General features: G+C 44.1%; 1 protein-coding gene across 1 annotated transcript in view; it reads left to right on the forward strand.

The window, feature by feature from the left end:
- LOC138637787 (receptor-type tyrosine-protein phosphatase beta-like) overlaps positions 1–21,773 on the forward strand; it is a 109,099-nt gene that overhangs the window by 85,596 nt on the left and 1,730 nt on the right. The window contains exon 17 of the mRNA XM_069726709.1: positions 3,883–4,140. Coding sequence (XP_069582810.1) covers positions 3,883–4,140 — 258 coding nt within the window. The remainder of the gene's footprint in view (positions 1–3,882; positions 4,141–21,773) is intronic.

The raw sequence follows: 21,773 nt of genomic DNA on the forward strand, positions 1-21,773 counted from the left end.
GTAGATGTCAGAGGGAGTGCGTTCAGGTTGCTACTACACAGGTACCCGCAGATCTTTCCTCTCTCCCCAAGCACTATTGGTCCCATGCAGACGTGTTCTCCAAAAGAGCTGCGGAGACTCTTCCGCCTCACCGTCCCTATGACTGTCCTATTGACCTCTTGCCTGGTGCTGAGCCTCCCCGGGGTCGAGTCTACCCGTTATCTCTCCCGGAGACGGAGGCAATGTCCCAGTATATTCAGGAGAATCTGGCAAGAGGATTCATTAGGAAGTCAGTGTCACCGGCAGGGGCTGGGTTCTTCTTCGTACAGAAGAAGACTGGAGACTTACGTCCATGCATAGACTACAGGGGTCTTAACGCCATTACCGTTAAGAACAAGTACCCATTACCCCTGATATCTGAGCTCTTTGATAGGCTACGGGGAGCAAAGGTATTTACAAAGTTAGATCTGCGGGGTGCTTACAACCTGATTCGCATCCGTGAGGGGGATGAATGGAAGACGGCTTTTAACACCAGGGATGGGCACTATGAATATCTAGTGATGCCCTTTGGGCTCTGTAATGCCCCAGCCGTTTTCCAAGACTTTGTGAATGACATCTTTCGGGATATGCTCACCACCTCGGTCGTAGTCTATCTGGATGACATTCTCATCTACTCTCCAGATATAGACTCCCATCGGAGAGATGTTCGCAAAGTCTTCGACCTCTTACGGGCAAACTCCCTCTACGCTAAGTTGGAGAAGTGTGTGTTTGAGCAGGAGTCCTTGCCTTTCCTTGGGTATATCATTTCTGCCCAGGGTTTGGCTATGGATCCTGCCAAGCTACAGGCAGTAATGGACTGGCAGGAACCCCATTCTCTTAAAGCGGTGCAGCGCTTTATGGGGTTCATTAATTACTATCGCCAGTTCATTCCACACTTCTCAACTTTGGTAGCTCCCTTGGTCGCCCTCACCAAGAAGGGAGCAAATCCCAAGTTGTGGTCAGAGGAGGTCTCCAAGGCTTTTCTCTCGATTAAGTCACACTTCGCTAGCGCTCCCATCTTACATCGCCCCGATGTAGATAAACCATTCATCTTGGAGGTGGATGCCTCATCCGTTGGTGCTGGAGCAGTCCTTTTCCAAAAGGATGCTCAAGGTCGGAAGCATCCTTGCTTCTTCTTCTCCAAAACTTTCACACCAGCGGAGAGGAATTATTCCATCGGGGACAGGGAGTTGCTAGCCATGAAGTTGGCTTTTTCAGAGTGGAGACACCTCTTGGAGGGAGCTCGCTTTCCCTTCCAAGTCTTCACTGATCACAAGAACTTGGTGTATATACAGACGGCCCAGCGGCTAAATTCTCGCCAGGCTAGATGGTCCCTGTTTTTCTCCCGGTTCCATTTTACCCTCCATTTTCTCTCCGGGGAGAAGATCGTTCGTGCCGACGCTCTCTCCCGCTCCGTAGTGTCATCTGAGGAGGAGGAGGAGGAGCCTCGGCTTATTGTCCCGCCTGAGAGCTTGAGAACTGTAGCTCCGGTTTCGCTGGAGTCTGTGCCCCCGGGCAAGACTTTCGTGCCAGCTAACTTGCGACCGGAGGTTCTCTCTTGGGCTCACTCCTCCAGAGTGGGTGGGCATTTTGGGACCAAGAGGACGTCTGAGCTTTTGGCGAGAACATATTGGTGGCCGCATATGGTCCGAGATGTCAAGGACTATATTCAGGCGTGCGTTTCTTGCGCCCAGAATCGGTCTCCTCGGCAACGGCCTGCTGGGTTGCTTTACCCTCTACCGGTGGCAGACAGGCCCTGGGAGATGGTCGGAATGGACTTTGTGGTGGGCTTACCCAAGTCGCGTGGCTGCTCCATAATTTGGGTAGTCACCGACCATTTCTCTAAGATGGTACATTTGGTACCGCTTCCTCGGTTACCCTCAGCACGGGCCTTGGCGGTGTTGTTCATGAAGCATATTTTTCGATTGCATGGTATGCCTGATAAGATTGTCAGCGATCGGGGTCCCCAGTTCGCGTCTCGGTTTTGGAGAGAGCTCTGCCGTTTGCTCAGCATAGAGTTAAACCTCTCCTCTGCATATCATCCCGAGACGAATGGGTTGGTGGAGAGAACCAACCAGACTCTGGTGACGTATTTGCGACATTTCGTCTCCGCTAGGCAGGATGACTGGGCATCTTTGCTACCTTGGGCGGAATTTGCCTTGAACAACGCCGTAGCCGATTCCACTGGCCAAACTCCTTTTCTCCTTAATTACGGCCAGCATCCGCGTGTTCCTGTGCCCATGCCCGTGTCATCCACCGATTCTAGGGTGGCAGACTGGGCGGTGGAGGCACGGGACATCTGGGACCGCACACAGGATGCCATTCGGGCCTCCAAGGAGAGAATGAGGGTTTCGGCTGATACACACCGGCGTCCCGCTCCGGTCTTTGCTCCCGGCGACTTAGTGTGGCTCTCCGCCCGTAACATCAGGCTGCGAGTTGAGTCCACTAAGTTTGCTCCTCGCTACATTGGCCCGTTTAAAGTTCTGGAACAGGTCAACCCTGTGGTTTACCGTTTGGCCATTCCTCCACGCCTTGGTATCACCGATACCTTTCACGTTTCCCTCTTAAAACCCGTTCGTTTGTCTCGGTTTTCTGAGTTATCTGCTGGGACATCGCGTTCATCCACGGATGAGTTTGAGGTGAATGCTATTGTTGGAAGCAAGGTGGTACGTGGCAAAAAATTTTATTTGGTGGATTGGAAGGGTCATGGTCCAGAGGATAGAACCTGGGAGCCTGTGGAGCACATTCGGGCTCCGCAGCTCATTGCTGTCTTCGAACGTAGCGAGGCCCAAGGAGGGGGGGGCCCTAGGAGGGGGGGTAATGTTAGGGGTCGAGTTCCCGCTTCTGCACAGGGGGAATCTCGAGCCACTTCCGCTGCGGTCTCCCATTCTTGTCCAGCCGCAGTGGAGCCTGCTCAGCAAGGACGTCGGTCCCAGCGTCTTGCTCATTCTCACTCTGTTCTGAGAGTTAGTGCTGCTTCTCCAGTCTCTGCCATTAAAGTCAGTGCTGGTCAGCAGCGAGCGGACTTCTCTGGGACTAAGTCCTTGTCTGCATGTACTGAGCATGCCCAGCGTAAGGTCTCCCGTTGGAGATCGAGGGTCATGTGCTCAGGCTCTGCAGCACATTCCATTGGTCCTCTTGGCAGGTCCTAGAAGGGCAAAAGTGCTGTGGCCACTTCCTGTGCTGCTGTTATATAAACTGCGCATGACCGCACGGCCATGCGCTAGTATTGTCAAACAATTGTTGATGTGTGTATGTTGTGAGTGCAAGTCGTCCTTGGAAACCCCTTCCCTATTGAATGTCTGTTCGCGGAAGGTGTATGGCTGCTACCTAGCGCCCAACTTAGCCTACAGCACTAAAAACACATCTCAGCGTCCTGTAGCTGTGCCTGCCAGTACGGCGCCGTGCGCCTGTCTTGCGCTTTCCATACCCGAGTCTGGGTGGTTAGTGGCGTCCGTTAGTGCGGCATCGCTCGCACTCTTGTGCACTTATATTCCTTAAGGTTCTCTACACACCCAGTTGCGGTGTTACGCCAGCAAGGGTCTAATCGGGCTCCAATCCCTTCTGGGGTTAAGTCCGCTGACCACTTGCTCGCGCACTAGTGCGGTACTGCGGTCCTGTGGATTAACAGGATCGCTTTCTTCACGCTGGGTGAGGTTTAACCCACGCGTGTATCCTTTAGTGTACCGCCATATTGTCCGTCTTGCTAGCTGCAGGGTCTTTTACCTGCACGGTGGACCTCGGACTGCGAACGCACCTAGTTTCTTACCATCTATACATGGTGCGTTCCGCCAGTCCTTAACACAGTCTTACTATTTAATTAAATTATTTAACAAGAGTTATATATTTTCTGTTTCATACTAGAACCTGAGGTAGTGAAAAACCTGATGACTGGGATCATCACCACCACCTCTATATCTCTGAGCTGGGAGAGACCAGATGGGAATGCAAGTTCTTATGAAATCCAGATTCTGGGAGAACCAACTTTCAATAAAATTGTGACTTCAACTTCTGTTACAATTGAAGGCCTGACATCTGGGAATTATTATACATTGCTGATCACTGTTCTTGTTGGGGAAAATAATGTAACAGGAAACAGTTCAGAATTATCTGTGTACACGAGTGAGTATTTCTTATATTCAGATTTTGGAATTTTATATATTTTATACAGCTCTGGCAAAAGTTAAGAGATCACCACATCAAAACCGTGTCATGGGCGGCCCAATCTCCAGATCAGAACCTCATTGAAAACCTCTGGAATTTAATCAAGAGGATGATGAATAGTCTCAAGTCATTAAACAAAGAAGAACTGCTTAAATTTCTGTGCCAGAAGCAGTGTGAAATACTGGTGGAAAGCATGCCAAGACACATGAAAGCTGTGATTAAAAATCATGGCTATTCTACAAAATATTGATTACTGAACTCTTCCTGAGTTAAAACATTAGTATTGTCATATTTAAATGATTATGAACTTGTTTTCTTTGCATTATTGGAGGTCTCAAGGCACTGGAGATTTTTTTTATTTTGACCATTTTTCTTTGTCAGATAAAAAATATAGAAAATGTATTGCTTGGAAATTCGGAGACATGTTGTTAGAAGTTTATAGAATGAAAGAACTATTTACCGTATATACTCGAGTATAAGCCGACCTGAGTATAAGCCGACCCCCCTAATTTTGCCACAAAAAAACTGGGAAAACTTAATGACTCGAGTATAAGCCTAGGGTGGGAAATGCAGCAGCTACTGGTAAATGTCAAAAGTAAAAATAGATACCAATAAAAGTAAAATTAATTGAGACATCAGTAGGTTAAGTGTTTTTGAATATTGATATTGAATCAAGAGCCCCATATAATGCTCCATAAAGTTTATGATGGGCCCCATAAGATGCTCCATATTAAAATATGCCCCATATAATCCTGCATAAAGGTTAACCGCTTCCCGACCCATGACGCCATGTAGGCGTCATGAAAGTCGGTGCCATTCCGACCCATGACGCCTATGCGGCGTCATGGAAAGATCGCGTCCCTGCAGATCGGGTGAAAGGGTTAACTCCCATTTCACCTGATCTGCAGGGACAGGGGGAGTGGTAGTTTAGCCCAGGGGGGGTGGCTTCACCCCCTCGTGGCTACGATCGCTCTGATTGGCTGTTGAAAGTGAAACTGCCAATCAGAGCGATTTGTAATATTTCACCTATTCAAAAAAAAAAAAAAAAAAAACCTGTTAAGCGGGCACCATCATATATTCATATTGAAATCTTGTGGGATCACTACTATGCATGTAAAAACAGATTGCACCACAGTATGTAAGAAGAAAAAGCACATGCAAATGAATGTAGGATCACCACTCTGTATTTCCACAAAATCTCCAAAAGTTTATTTCACATACCAACAATTGACATTACACACACATTAAAAACATTTAAAATGTTCCACTAGGGAACATGTCTGTTGAATCCAATATCAAGAACAAATAAACAAATAATGTCCAAGTCAATACAAAAATATATACCGTTCCCGGCTGCAGGTGGCAATGTTATCATATATTGCAAACCAACCCCATACACCTATATAATGTGCTGCACACTGGTTACAGTCCCATACATAATTATAACGGGTGAAATATTACAATCCAGCCATGGCCGATGCTCAAATATCATCGGCCATGGCTGGAAATACTAGTGTGCCCCCACCCCACCGATCGCCCCCCCCAGCCCCCCGATCTGGCCGGTACACTGCTCCGGCTCCCCTCCGCCCTGTGCTCCGCTCCCCCCCGTGCTCGTGTCCGCTCCCCCCGTGCTCCAATCACCCCCCGTGCTCCAATCACCCCCCCTGCACTCCAATCCACCCCCCCGTGCTCCGTTCCACCCCCTGTGCTCCATTCCAGCCCCCCCGTGCTCCGTTCCACGCCCCCCGTGCTCCGTTCCACCCCTCCCGCGCTCCGATTCCCCCCCCCGTGCTCCGATCCCCCCCCCGTGGTCCCCCCCCACCCTATCATACTTACCGATCCAGCCGTGGTCCCGTCCGTCTTCTCCCGGGCGCCGCCATCTTCCAAAATGGCGGGCGCATGCGCAGTGCGCCCGCCGAATCTGCCGGCCGGCAGATTCGTTCCAAAGTGCATTTTGATCACTGAGATATAATCTATCTCAGTGATCAAAATAAAAAAAAATAATAAATGACCCCCCCCCCCTTTGTCACCCCCATAGGTAGGGACAATAAAAAAATAAAGAAATTTTTTTTTTCCACTAATGTTAGAATAGGGTTAGGGCTAGGGTTAGGGTTAGGGTTAGGGGTAGGGTTAGGGGTAGGGTTAGGGGTAGGGTTAGGGTTAGGGTTAGGGTTAGGGGTAGGGTTAGGGGTAGGGTTAGGGGTAGGGTTAGGGGTAGGGTTAGGAGTAGGGCTAGGGTTAGGGGTAGGGGTAGGGTTAGGGCTAGGGTTAGGGTTTCGGTATATGCACACGTATTCTGGTCCTCTGCGGATTTTTCCGCTGCGGATTTGATAAATCCGCAGTGCTAAACCGCTGCGGATTTATGGCGGATTTACCGTGTTTTTTTCTGCGCATTTCACTGCGGTTTTACAATTGCGATTTTCTATTGGAGCAGTTGTAAAACCGCTGCGGAATCCGCACAAAGAAGTGACATGCTGCGGAATGTAAACCGCTGCGTTTCCGTGCAGTTTTTCCGCAGCATGTGTACAGCGATTTTTGTTTCCCGTAGGTTTACATTGAACTGTAAACTCATGGGAAACTGCTGCGGATCCGCAGCATTTTCCGCAGCGTGTGCACATACCTTTAGAATTAGGCTATGTGCACACGGTGCGGATTTGGCTGCGGATTGGCCGCTGCGGATTCGCAGCAGTGTTCCATCAGGTTTACAGTACCATGTAAACATATGAAAAACCAAATCCGCTGTGCCCATGGTGCGGAAAATACCGCGCGGAAACGCTGCGTTGTATTTTCCGCAGCATGTCAATTCTTTGTGCGGATTCCGCAGCGTTTTACACCTGTTCCTCAATATGAATCCGCAGGTGAAATCCGCACAAAAAACACTGGAAATCCGCGGAAAATCCGCAGGTAAAACGCAGTGCCTTTTACCCGCAGATTTTTCAAAAATGGTGCGGAAATATCTCACACGAATCCGCAACGTGGGCACATAGCCTTAGGGTTAGGGTTGGAATTAGGGTTGTGGTTAGGGTTAGGGGTGTGTTGGGGTTAGTGTTGTGGTTAGGGGTGTGTTGGGGTTAGGGTTGTGATTAGGATTATGGCTACAGTTGGGATTAGGGTTAGGGGTGTGTTGGGGTTAGTGTTGGAGTTAGAATTGAGGGGTTACCACTGTTTAGGCACATCAGGGGTCTCCAAACGCAACATGGCGCCACCATTGATTCCAGCCAATCTCGTATTCAAAAAGTCAAATGGTGCTCCCTCACTTTCGAGCCCTGACGTGTGCCCAAACAGTCGTTTACCCCCACGTATGGGGTACCAGCATACTCAGGACAAACTGCGCAACAATTACTGGGGTCCAATTTCTCCTGTTACTCTTGTGAATCTAAAAAAATGCTTGCTAAAACATAATTTTTGAGGAAAGAAAAATGATTTTTTATTTTCACGGCTCTGCGTTGTAAACGTCTGTGAAGCACTTGGGGGTTCAAAGTGCTCACCACATATCTAGATAAGTTCCTTGGGGGGTCTAGTTTCTAAAATGGGGTCACTTGTAGGGGGTTTCTACTGTTTAGGCACACCAGGGGCTCTGCAAACGCAACGTGACACCCGCAGACCATTCCATCAAAGTCTGCATTTCAAAAGTCACTACTTCCCTTCTGAGCCCCGACGTGTGCCCAAACAGTGGTTTACCCCCAAAAATGGGGTATCAGCGTACTCAGGAGAAACTGGACAACAACTTTTGGGGTCCAATTTCTCCTGTAACCCTTGGGAAAATAAAAAATTCTGGGCTAAATAATTATTTTTGAGGAAAGAAAACGTATTTATTATTTTCACGGCTCTGCATTATAAACTTCTATGAAGCACTTGGGGGTTCAAAGTGCTCACCACACATCTAGATAAGTTCCTTTCAGGGTCTAGTTTCCAAAATGGGGTCACTTGTGGGGGGTTTCTACTGTTTAGGCACATCAGGGGCTCTGCAAACGCAACGTGACGCCCGCAGAGCATTCCATCAAAGTCTGCATTTCAAAACGTCACTACTTCAATTCCAAGCCCCGGCATGTGCCCAAACAGTAGTTTACCCCCACATATGGGGTATCACCGTACTCAGGAGAAACTGGACAACAAATATTGGGGTCAAATTTCTCCTGTTACCCTTGGGAAAATTAAAAAATTCTGGGCTAAATAATTATTTTTGAGGAAAGAAAACGTATTTATTATTTTCACGGCTCTGCATTATAAACTTCTATGAAGCACTTGGGGGTTCAAAGTGCTCACCACACATCTAGATAAGTTCCTTTCGGGGTCTAGTTTCCAAAATGGGGTCACTTGTGGGGGGTTTCTACTGTTTAGGCACATCAGGGGCTCTGCAAACGCAACGTGACGTCCGCAGAGCATTCCATCAAAGTCTGCATTTCAAAACGTCACTACTTCAATTCCAAGCCCCGGCATGTGCCCAAACAGTAGTTTACCCCCACATATGGGGTATCACCGTACTCAGGAGAAACTGGACAACAAATATTGGGGTCAAATTTCTCCTGTTACCCTTGGGAAAATTAAAAAATTCTGGGCTAAATAATTATTTTTGAGGAAAGAAAACGTATTTATTATTTTCATGGCTCTGCATTATAAACTTCTATGAAGCACTTGGGGGTTCAAAGTGCTCACCACACATCTAGATAAGTTCCTTTCGGTGTCTAGTTTCCAAAATGGGGTCACTTGTGGGGGGTTTCTACTGTTTAGGCACATCAGGGGCTCTGCAAACGCAACGTGACGTCCGCAGAGCATTCCATCAAAGTCTGCATTTCAAAACGTCACTACTTCAATTCCAAGCCCCGGCATGTGCCCAAACAGTAGTTTACCCCACATATGGGGTATCAGCGTACTCAGGAGAAACTGGACAACAACTTTTGGGGTCAAATTTCTCCTGTTACCCTTGGGAAAATAAAAAATTGCAGGCTAAAAGATCATTTTTGAGAAAATAATTTTTTTTTTTTATTTTCATGGCTCTGCGTTATAAACTTCTGTGAAGCACTTGGGGGTTCAAAGTCCTCACCACACATCTAGATTAGTTCCTTTGGGGGTCTAGTTTCTAAAATGGTGTCATTTCTGGGGGATCTCCAATGTTTAGGCACACAGGGGCTCTCCAAACGTGACATGGTGTCCGCTAATGATTGGAGCTAATTTTCCATTTAAAAAGCCAAATGGCGTGCCATCCCTTCCGAGCCCTGCCGTGCGCCCAAACAGTGGTTTACCCCCACATATGGGGTATCAGCGTACTCAGGACAAACTGGACAACAATATTTAGGGTCCAATTTCTCCTATTATCCTTGGCAAAATAGGAAATTCCAGGCTAAAAAATCATTTTTGAGGAAAGAAAAATTATTTTTTATTTTCATGGCTCTGCGTTATAAACTTCTGTGAAGCACCTGGGGGTTTAAAGTGCTCAATATGCATCTAGATAAGTTCCTTGGGGGGTCTAGTTTCCAAAATGGGGTCACTTGTGGGGGAGCTCCAATGTTTAGGCACACAGGGGCTCTCCAAACGCGACATGGTGTCCGCTAACAATTGGAGCTAATTTTCCATTCAAAAAGTCAAATGGCGCGCCTTCCCTTCCGAGCCCTGCCGAGTGCCCAAACAGTGGTTTACCCCCACATATGAGGTATCGGCGTACTCGGGAGAAATTGCCCAACAAATTTTATGATCCATTTTATCCTACTGCCCATGTGAAAATGAAAAAATTGAGGTGAAAAGAATTTTTTTGTGAAAAAAAATTACTTTTTCATTTTTACAGATCAATTTGTGAAGCACCTGAGGGTTTAAAGTGCTCACTAGGCATCTAAATAAGTTCCTTGGGGGGTCTAGTTTCCAAAATGGGGTCACTTGTGGGGGAGCGCCAATGTTTAAGCACACAGGAGCTATCCAAACGCGACATGGTGTCCGCTAACGATGGAAATAATTTTTCATTCAAAAAGTCAAATGGCGCTCCTTCCCTTCCGAGCCTTACCATGTGCCCAAACAGTGGTTTACCTCCACATGTGAGGTATTGTTGTACTCAGGAGAAATTGCCCAACACATTTTAGGATCCATTTTATCCTGTTGCCCATGTGAAAATGAAAAAATTGAGTCTAAAAGAATTTTTTTGTGAAAAAAAAGTACTTTTTCATTTTTACGGATCAATTTGTGAAGCACCTGGGGGTTCAAAGTGCTCACTATGCATCTAGATAAGTTCCTTGGGGCGTCTAGTTTCCAAAATGGGGTCACTTGTGGGGGAGCTCCAATTTTTAGGCACACGGGGGCTCTCCAAACGTGACATGGTGTCCGCTAAAGAGTGGAGCCAATTTTTGATTCAAAAAGTCAAATGGCGCTCCTTCCCTTCCAAGCCCTGCCGTGCGCCCAAACAGTGGTTTACCCCCACATATGAGGTATCAGCGTACTCAGGACAAATTGGACAACAACTTTCGTGGTTCAGTTTCTCCTTTTACCATTGGGAAAATAAAAAAATTGTTGCTAAAAGATAATTTTTGTGACTAAAAAGTTAAATGTTCATTTTTTCCTTCCATGTTGCTTCTGCTGCTGTGAAGCACCTGAAGGGTTAATAAACTTCTTGAATGTGGTTTTGAGTACCTTGAGGGGTGCAGTTTTTAGAATGGTGTCACTTTTGGGTATTTTCAGCCATATAGACCCCTCAAACTGACTTCAAATGTGAGGTGGTCCCTAAAAAAAATGGTTTTGTAAATTTCGTTGTAAAAATGACAAATCGCTGGTCGAATTTTAACCCTTATAACTTCCTAACAAAAAAAAATTTTGTTTCCAAAATTGTGCTGATGTAAAGTAAACATGTGGGAAATGTTATTTATTAACTATTTTGTGTCACATATCTCTGGTTTAACAGAATAAAAATTCAAAATGTGAAAATTGCGAAATTTTCAAAATTTTCGCCAAATTTCTGTGTTTATCACAAATAAACGCAGAATTTATTGACCTAAATTTACCACTAACATGAAGCCCAATATGTCACGAAAAAACAATCTCAGAACCGCTAGGATCCGTTGAAGCGTTCCTGAGTTATTACCTCATAAAGGGACACTGGTCAGAATTGCAAAAAACGGCAAGGTCTTTAAGGTCAAAATAGGCTGGGTCTTGAAGGGGTTAATAATGGCCCCATAAGATGCTCCATAGACACATTTGCCCCATACAATGCTCCACAAACGTTAATTATGGCCCCATACGATGCTCCAAAAAGATATTTGCCCCATACACTACTGCACAAATGTTAATTATGGCCCCATAAGATACTCCATATAGACACTTGCCCCATACAGTGCTGCACAAACGTTAATTATGGCCCCATAAGATGCTCCAGAAAGACACTTGCCCCATATAATGCTGCACAAACGTTAATTATGGGCCCATAAGATGCTCCATACAGACACTTGCCCCATATAGTGCTGCACAAACTTTAATTATGGCCCCATAAGATGCTCCATATAGACACTTGCCCCATATAATGCTGCACAAACATTATTATGGCCCCATAAGATGCTCCACACAGACACTTGCCCCATTTGCTGTTGCTGCGATAAAAAAAATCACATAATCACCTCTCGTCGCTCAGGCCCCCGGCACTTGCAATATTCACCTTTCCTTATTCCAGTGCCGCTCCGTCTTCAGCATCTTCTGCACTGACATTCAGGCAGAGGGCTCGCACTAACCACGTCACCGTGCCCTCTGACCTGAGCGTCACTGCATAAGACGCTGAAGACGGAGCTGCACCAGAACGAGGAAAGGTGACTATCGCGCAATGCTCCCCCACCCCATTATACTCACCTGCTCCTGGTGTGGTCCCTGGTTCCCCGGAGCCGCAACTTCTTCCTGTATTGAGCGATCACCGTTACCGCTCATTACAGTAATGAATATGCGGCTCCACCCCTATGGGAGGTGGAGCCCCATATTCACTACTGTAATGAACAGTACCATGTGACCGCTCAGTACAGGAAGAAGCTGCAGCATCTAGGAATCGGGGACCTGCAGGGACCGCGCCAGGACCAGGTAAGTATAATTAGACAGCCCCTGCTCCTCCTCCCCTGCCGACCCCTGGGTATGGCTCGAGTATAATCCGAGAGGGGGACTTTCAGCCCCCAAAAATGGGCTGAAAATCTCAGCTTATACTCGAATATATACGGTACATTTTACTCAAAAATATACCTATGAAAAGAACAATCAGACAAACTGAACAATTTGCAGTGGTCTCTTAATTTTTGCCAGAGCTGTATAGAGAATATTTTTACCCTAGATGGAACCAAGGGCTATATACTGGTGAATCAAAAGTTTATTGATCGTCCATCAAAAGTTTGTTAGTTATGTTGTTTTACTTACTGGAAATTTTACTTTTTTTAAGCAGCCAGAATAGTCATCTAATCACTTTTACAACACAAAGAATGATGCAAAAAATAAATCCAATTCTTGACCTACTGTTGATTTGTTCATTCTGCCTCCCAAAGATCGCAGTAAGGTTCAACTCATATTTATCCTACACTCTACATTGAGTGCTTAGATTAGAGGTTTCCATGTAAATTTCTGAAATACCTTATTCACATGGAACCACTGGCGGAGGATTCCCTATATTGATGCAGTTGAAGTCAATGTTAACTCTATATGGCCTCTGATCAGGTGATGTCCCTCTTTTTAAGCGTTCATAAAAGTGTGGTTGGCCACAGTTTTGTGCACCTCTGAATAAAAAGGACACCGCTAAACAGAGGCCAGATGGAGTCCAAAGTAACTTTATGGACTGATTATAGTGAATGGATCAGGGGTTTCATCTGAATCATGTCTTTCAGAGATTTACGGTAAATCAGAACCTCAATATAAATGCCCAGCATAGAGTGCGGGATAACTGTGATCCAAAATGTTATGTAAAATGTCCCCAATAAAATGTTAAACTCAATTTAAAAAAACAAAAAAAACAAGTCCCATAGGGGTATTCCACGCTACTGGTTGCTGAAATGCTCTAAAAAAGTGCTATGACTCCTCGCATCTCAAAAGAAATCCAGCAAATTGTGCGTTCTGAAATCCTAATGCCCCCTTCCTTCTGAGCCCCAGTGTGCCTAAACCACATTTAGTGTCCACATAATTGGTATTTCTGTAGCAATGAGAGCCTGCTTAATTTGTAGGGTACATGTCTCCAGAAGCACAAGCTGGGCAAAATGTAGGGGCACTACAATGTATTGTGCACTACAATATATGGGCCCTACAATTGCAAATTCACAATTTTTACTCAGCAACATCCACTACTGCGTGTTTCTGGAGAATACTCATGAATATAAAATCATCACTACACCTGTAGATAAATTCCCAGACGGGTGTAATTTCCAAAACGAGGTCACTTGAGGGGGAATTTTGCTTTTCTGGCACTGTGTACGGAGTTCATAAACTATTCTAAGAAAATTTGTTCTCCAAGGGTCAAATAATGCTTCTTCTCTCCTTCGTCTTTCCAGGCGTCTAAGCAGTACTGTACAGTCACATATGGGGTATTGTTATGTTTACCAGAAACTTTGAAATTAATTTTGTGGCCATTTTAAGCTATTTCCTCATGTGAAAATGTAAAATTTGAAGCTAAATTTTTTTGGGGTGGTTAAAATGTAACTATTTATTCCTCACTGCCCAATGGTAAAAAATTCTGACAAACCCCTGGTGAAAATATGATCACTGCACTCTTAGATAAATTAATTCAGAGGTGTAGTTTGTAAAATGGAATCACTTATGGGGGGGTTCTGCTGTTCTGGCTCATTAGGTGTTTTTACAGTGGGTTGTGGCAAAATCTGCACTACAATATGGCGCTTCTTTCATTCTCAGCTCTCCATTGTGCCCGAAAAGTATTTCTTGATTACATGTGGTGTATTGTCAGATTCAGGAGAAATTGCACAACAAACTGTGTGGTCCATTTTTTCTTATTAGCCTTTCTAAAAATTTAACAACCATTTAGTGGTAAATATATGATTTCTCCTATTTTACCACCTATTGGTATAAAATTCTGTAAGGCACATGTAGTGTCAACATGTTCACTGCACCCCTAGGTGAATTCATTGGGGGCTGTAATTTGTAAAAGGGGTCACGTCTGGAAGGGTTCTGCTGTTCAGGCACCTCAGGGGCTCTGCCAATGTGACAGGGAACCCTCAAACCATCCCAGCAAATTCTGAACTCCAATATGGCGCTCCTTCCCTTCTGAGCTATGCATTGTGCCTCAAAAGTAGTTTATGACTAGTGTTGAGCGATACCGTCCGATATTTGAAAGTATCGGTATCGGATGGTATCGGCCGATATCCAAAAAATATCGGATATCGCCGATACCGATATCCGATACCAATACAAGTCAATGGGACACAAATATCGGAAGGTATCCTCTATGGTTCCCAGGGTCTGAAGGAGAGGAAACTCTCCTTCAGGCCCTGGGATCCATATTCATGTGTAAAATAAAGAATAAAAATAAAAAATATTGATATACTTACCCTCGGACGTGCCCTGGTTGTAACCGCTGCAACCGCCATGATTCCCTTCCTAAGAATGAGCGCCCAACCAGGGCGCGTCCGAGGGTGAGTATATCAATATTTTTTATTTTTATTCTTTATTTTACACATGAATCTTAATCCCGATACCGATTCCCGATATTGCAAAAATATCGGAACTCGGTATCGGATTTCCGATACCGCAAATATCGGCCGATACCCAATACTTGTGGTATCGGAATGCTCAACACTATTTATGACCACATATGGAGTATTGGCATGCTTAGTAGAAATTGTGTAACAGATTGTACCATTCATTTTCTCCTTTTATCCCTTATGAAAATTAAAAACTTGGTGCTACAGCGATAATATAGTGGAAACAATGGTAATTTCCCATTGACTCTACCCGATGTTATACAATTCTGTGAGTCGCCTGAGGGTTACAAATTCTCACAACACACCTAGATGAATTCATCAAGAGGTGTAGTTTCCCAAATGGAGTCATTTGTGGGGTAGGAAAAAGTAGAGGAAAAACGCACTCACCGTCCTTTAAAACATTTCTTCTTGATTGGAAAATTATAACACAGAGTTTTCAGGGGTGAATGGAATTCTTGCAGTATGACAGCCATTTCTCACTAACTGGTGCTTCAACAGGTCCCTGTGTACACCCCTTAAAGGACATTGAGTGCGTTTTTTCCTTGACTTTTTCCTGCTATGCTGTTCATGCTATTTCACAAGCACCTGTGTTATTGCAAGGTCGGTCCCCTGCTTATCCCATGCATTAGGCCGGGGTCACACTACTGTAGAATATGGACGAGTGCTGTGCGAGAAAACATTGCATAGCACTCGGACCAGTGTTAATCTATGGGGCAGTTCACATCACCGTTTACTTTCTCAGGCTTATTCAGCATGCATGTAAAATCACAGCATACTGCAACTGTCAGCGAGACTCGGCCGAGCCTCGCCAATGCAAGCCTATGGGTGCGAGAAAAAAATCGCACAGCACTCGGATGATGCCAGTGCTGTTTGATCTTTACGCACCGGTGTCCTCTGAAAAGCGGCAATTCATGTGCCGCATACAGTAACATCACAGTGACAGAGTAGAATAGAATAGATAGAATAGGTATATACGCCTAGAATACATAGGTATATAGATGTCAGTGACACATACTGTATATATGTATTTATATTACATAGATACATAGATAGAAGAAAAGCTGGTAATTCATCTGCCGTGTTCTATAAAATCACTGCAGGAGCCGACAGGATAGAAGAGATGGAATACATGCAGTAAAAACAAGTAGAATAGGTAGATATACAGATGTCAGTGATAAATACAATTAGTACAATGTGTGCAGCTTACTGTACATGTATTTAATTAATAAAAGATTTTTTTTTTTTTAAATAGCGAGGGCTCAACCAGAAATCCTATAGAGAAACAGCACCACAAGAACCAAAGTACAAAACTAAATTCTTTATTAAATAGCCAATAAAATCACAACGCGTAGAGAGGGATGACATAGATGACAAAAAATTCACCAAGAAGATGGCAACGCAATGCCCCACAGGTACACAGTATAACAAAAATGTACACAAATGAGCAGTCACATAATTAGCTCCAAACCGTGCAAATGCATAGTGCATAATGAAAAAAATATATAGCAGCACTAAACCACCATATGAGCAAGTGGGTCTGTAAGAATAAAAAGCCTAAAGTACAAAGATCACCCAAACAAAATTATCATGCTAGTAATAAGAGGTAACTTAGTGCATGGAGCTAATGTGAACTATCCAATGAAATTACCTGTGGGAACCGCGCTGCCACTCGCCCCAACGTGCGTTTCAGCGTTCCTCTATGGCAATCTTGCCACCGCTACAGGGCAAGTGGGAAGGGTGAGGCTAAGGGCCAGAATTGGTGCATTTTCTGGGGAGGCTGAGTGCTGATGTTTTTAGCCGGGGGGGGGGGCAATATCCATGGTACCTTCCTAGGCTATTAATATCAGCCCGCAGCTGTCTTCATAGCCTTTGCTGGTTATTTATTATGGTGGACCCCACATCATTTTTTTGGTGTCCCCATTTTAATAGCCAGTAAAAGCTAAGTATACAGCTGTGAGCTGACATTAATAGCCGGGGAAGCTCCATGGGTATTACCCCCTTCCCAGGCTATAAACATCTGCCCCCAGTCCCTGGCTTTCCCTCTGCTGGTTTTGGAAATTGCGCAATGCCATTTTTTTCATAACATTATCTTTTATTAATTAAATACATGTCCAGTAATTTGCACACACTGTACTAACTGTATTTGTCACTGACATCTATATATCTACCTATTCTATAAATATTTACTCTATGTAATCCATCTCTTCTATCCTGTCGGCTCCTGCAGTGATTTTACAGAAGTCGACAAATAAATTACTGGCTAATCTTCTATCTATCTCTCTATGAAATATAAAAATATAAAGACATACTGTATATCTGCAAAATTTGTATCCCCTTGAAGAACAGAAACAAGAAAAAAAAGGACCATATACAGTATAATCCAAATGAATACCACTGCGTGCCTCAGTAATGAGACATTACCTCATTTTTTTATTTAGGCTATTAGGAGATCTAGTGCCTAAATAATAAATCCAGAAAGACACACAATTTTTTTACAACGGTCTGGAGTGGCCATGGGTGTCAAATTCTTGCCATCTCTGGCAAATCTTTGTAATGTCTTTCTGAGAATATAGTTGTTAGGAGTCGAGTTTCCTCTGCTGCACAGGGGGAATCTCGATCCATCTCCGCTGCGGTCCCCCATTCTCCTCCAGCCGCAGTGGAGTCTGCTTAGCAGGGACGTCGATCCCAGCGTCTCGCTCAGTCTGACTCTGTGAGAAGAGTTACTGCTGCTTCTCCAGCTTCTGCCTTTAAAGCCTATACTGGTCAGCAGCGAGCGGACTTCTCTGGGACTAAGTCCTTATCTGCACACACTGAGCATGCCCAGGGCAAGATCTCCCGTTGGAGATCGAGGGTCATGTGCTCAGGCTCTGCGGCACATTCCATTGGTCCTCTTGGCAGGTCTTGGAAGGGCAAAAGTTCTATAGCCACTTCCTGTGTTGCAGCTATATAAACTGCGCATGACCGCACGGCCATGCGCTAGTATCAAGTCATATGTGCTTTGCGCCAGTGTGGTTAGCATAAGTGTGTTCAGGGACCCGGCTGAAATAAGCCCCTAGAATACCGGCACCTCCGGTGAGGAGATTGTATGAGTGTGTTCAGGGACCCGGCTGAAATAAGCCCCTAGAATACCGGCTTCTCCGGTGAGGAGTTTGCGTGTTGCTTAACCACAGACTGCTATCAGCTTGGCAGTAAGCTTGTGCTCCTGTGAGGCTAACAGGGCGCAGTGCTTTCCTCTCGCGGCTGCACTGTGAGGTAACAGAGCTAGTCTACACCGCCATATTGTGCCACCATTCACTAGCAGCAGGTTCTTCCTGCACGGTGGACCCCGGGCTGCGAACGCACCATTAATAATAAATATCTATTTCTACTCGGTGCGTTCCGCTAGCCCTAACAATAGTTGTTTGTATTCAGATCTGAATATTTACAGCTCGCAGCTTGTGTGATATAGTAGATACATCGACGACACGCTCATCATATGGCAGGGCGATGTATCTACCATACTTGATTTTGTCCAGTATATTAATACCAATGAATTTAATCTTAAATTTACCATTGTTAGTGATCCTAAAAGTATTTATTTTTTTGGACCTTAGTTTGCAGTGTAAATCTGGTGAAATAATTTCAACTAAGACGTTTTCCAAACCATTTACCGGGAATACAAAATTACATGCATCGAGCAGTCACCCTAGACATACTATTAAATCCATACCGGTTGGTGAATTTGTTTGCATTAAGTGGAACTGTAATAATGTTCATAATTTGGCAGATGAATTTGCTCATTGTTCTCAGAAATTAAAAAAAAAAGAATTATCCAGATTGGACATTGACTAGGGCACACAATTATGTTTCTAAAAAAAAGGATTGATTTACTTGATTCTTCTCGTGCCTTTTTTGTGCCTTTAGTATAGTCCCCAATTTCGTGAAATTAAACAAATTGTCACCAAATATTTGCCCAATCTTGGAGAAGATGATACTCTAGGCAAAATATTACAGTCTTGATGCAATATAGTTGCCAGGAGGGTGCCTACTATTGGCAATATGATATGCCCCAGTTTTTATACATCTGATAAGAAAAATAGAACATGGCTCACATGTATGGTTTTTTTCAAATGTGGAAGAACTGGTTGTACCACGTGTAGACAAACTACCAATGTCAAAACATTTACCAGCTATAATAATACAAGAAAGTTTTTCATTAAAAATTTTATTAATTGCAATTCCACTAACGTGGTTTATAAAACTGATTGCTTGTCTTGTTCAAAATCATACATAGGCTGCACGACTCGCAAACTGAAATGCCTCATTTCAGAGCATTTACGTGATATTTTGGAACTATCTAGTGATAATAGAAATTTATCTTCAGTAGCGAAACATTTCATAGACAGCCATTCGAGGAGTATAATTTCTCTTTGTGCCTATAGCATAGAGGTAATTAATTCAACAGCTTCTAACTAGGAAAGCTTTCTGGATTTATTATTTAGGCACTAGATCTCCTAATGGCCTAAATAAATGTAATGAGGTAATGTTTCATTACTGAGTCACGCAGTGGTATTCATTTGGATTATATATGGTCCTTTTTTATTTTCTTTTTTCTGTTCTTCAAGGGGATAAATATTTTGCAGATATATACAGTACAGACCAAATGTTTGGACACACCTTCTCATTTAAAGATTTTTCTGTATTTTCATGACTATGAAAATTGTAAATTCACACTGAAGGCATCAAAACTATGAATTAACACATGTGGAATTATAAACTTAACAAAAAAGTGTGAAACAACTGACAATATGTCTTATATTCTAGGTTCTTCAAAGTAGTCACCTTTTGCTTTGATGACTGCTTTGCACACCCTTGGCATTCTCTTAATGAGATTCAAGAGGTAGTCACTGGAAATGGTTTTCACTTCACAGGTGTGCCCTGTCAGGTTTAATAAGTGGGATTTCTTGCCTTTTAAATGGGGTTGGGACCATCAGTGGTGTTGAGCAGAAGTCTGGTGGATACACAACTGATAGTCCTACTGAATAGACCGTTAGAATTTGTATTATGGCAAGAAAAAAGCAGCTAAGTAAAGAAAAACGAGTGGCCATCATTACCTTGAGAAATGAAGGTCAGTCAGTCCGAAAAATTGGGAAAACTTTGAAAGTGTCCCCAAGTGCAGTTTCAAAAACCATCTAGCGCTACAAAGAAACTGGCTCACATGAGGACTGCCCCAGGAAAGGAAGACCAAGAGTCACTTCTGCTTCTGAGGATAAGTTTATCCGAGTCACCAGCCTCAGAAATCGCAGGTTAACAGCAGCTCAGATTAGAGACCAGGTCAATGCCACACAGAGTTCTAGCAGCAGACACATCTCTTCAACAACTGTTAAGAGGAGACTTTGTGCAGAAGACCTTCATGGTAAAATAGCTGCTAGGAAACCACTGCTAAGGAAACGCAACAAGCAGAAGAGACTTGTTTGGGCTAAAGAACACAAGGAATGGACATTAAACCAGTTGAAATCTGTGCTTTGGTCTGATGAGTCCAAATTTGAGATCTTTGGTTCCAACCACCGTGTCTTTGTGAGACGCAGAAAGGGTGAATGGATGGACTCTACATGCCTGGTTCCCATCGTGAAGCATGGAGGAGGTGTGATGGTGTGGGGGTGCTTTTCTGGTGACACTGATTGGGGATTTATTCAAAATTGAAGGCATACTGAACGAGCATAGCTACCACAGCACCTTGCAGTGGCATGCTATGAGACAATAGACAGTCAGATTTGGTTTGATATCCCATAAAATGATATTTATGAAAGCATGGTTGAATATCAGGTAACATATAACTTAAATGGATATTCACACAAATGATATATTTCCGCATAAGGAATGACTTACTGATTGCTGAGGATCAGTCTGCTGTAACTCTTAGTATCTAAAAGTGTATGACTCTGGATTCCTGAGAATAGTCTTGTCTAAATGGAGAAGAAATGAGCATGTTTAATTGCCGGTTTATTCAATGTCTATGGGACTGTAAAAAATTGCCACACGCTTCAGTCTGCTTTTTACATTAGATCCATAGACAATGAAATTGTGGTTGAGCACATGCACCTCCACTCCATTTAGATATGGTTTTGCAGATACTAGTTCTCAAGATTTCAGAGCCTAGTTCTTACTATCAATAGGAGTCTCCTTGGTCGTAATTCATGAAATCTCAAACAAACCCTCTATCCTATAGTTGAGATATGGTTAGGGAATAAGTGTAAGCTTTAAGATTCATCTTCTAATCTCCATAAAACAAGTCACTTGAATATTCAAAAATTGTAAAGTTTTAAGTTGAGACCTTTATGCATGTTAACCTTAATGAACAACAAGCGCTGCTTGTGGTCAGAACGCAATTTGAAAAGCGCAAATGCGCATAATAATTTCTGACTGTATATCAAAATGAGATATTTAGCAAACAATTGATCAATTCTTTGAGCTACCTCGCCACGTCACGGCAATCTCTTGGGGCAGTCCTGCTCTACGATTTTTTTATTCGCCGTGCCATTACGGCCTCCTTAATATGTTAGGAGAAAGACCACGTTAGTCCCGCTGTACTTTTTTTATGTTTTACTCACTGTGCCATTACGGCCTCCTAAATGTGTTAAAAGCAGGACCATATTGAATGCAAACCGTACCTGTAGCTTTTCCGAATCACTCCCATGGCGCCAGAAAAGGTATGCGACAATAACGGTCGACCAGGTCTAAGCATGGACATTTCAGATCTGACCTCCACAATGCCTGACCAGCACCATGGCTAAAGAGAGAGACATGCCCAGGCACAGGTACACTAATTAAAACAGAGCCCGGGCAGGGCAGGGCTGCTGTAAGTGTGTACAGCAGCCTAGATCAATCACAATGAAAACAGAAAGAATGGCGTAAATGACCCAAGCGCGCACGGCAACAGTGGTGGTCAGCCACAAACCAATA

This window comes from Ranitomeya imitator, chromosome 5 (genome assembly GCF_032444005.1).
Source record: "Ranitomeya imitator isolate aRanImi1 chromosome 5, aRanImi1.pri, whole genome shotgun sequence".
Classification (NCBI taxonomy): domain Eukaryota; kingdom Metazoa; phylum Chordata; class Amphibia; order Anura; family Dendrobatidae; genus Ranitomeya; species Ranitomeya imitator.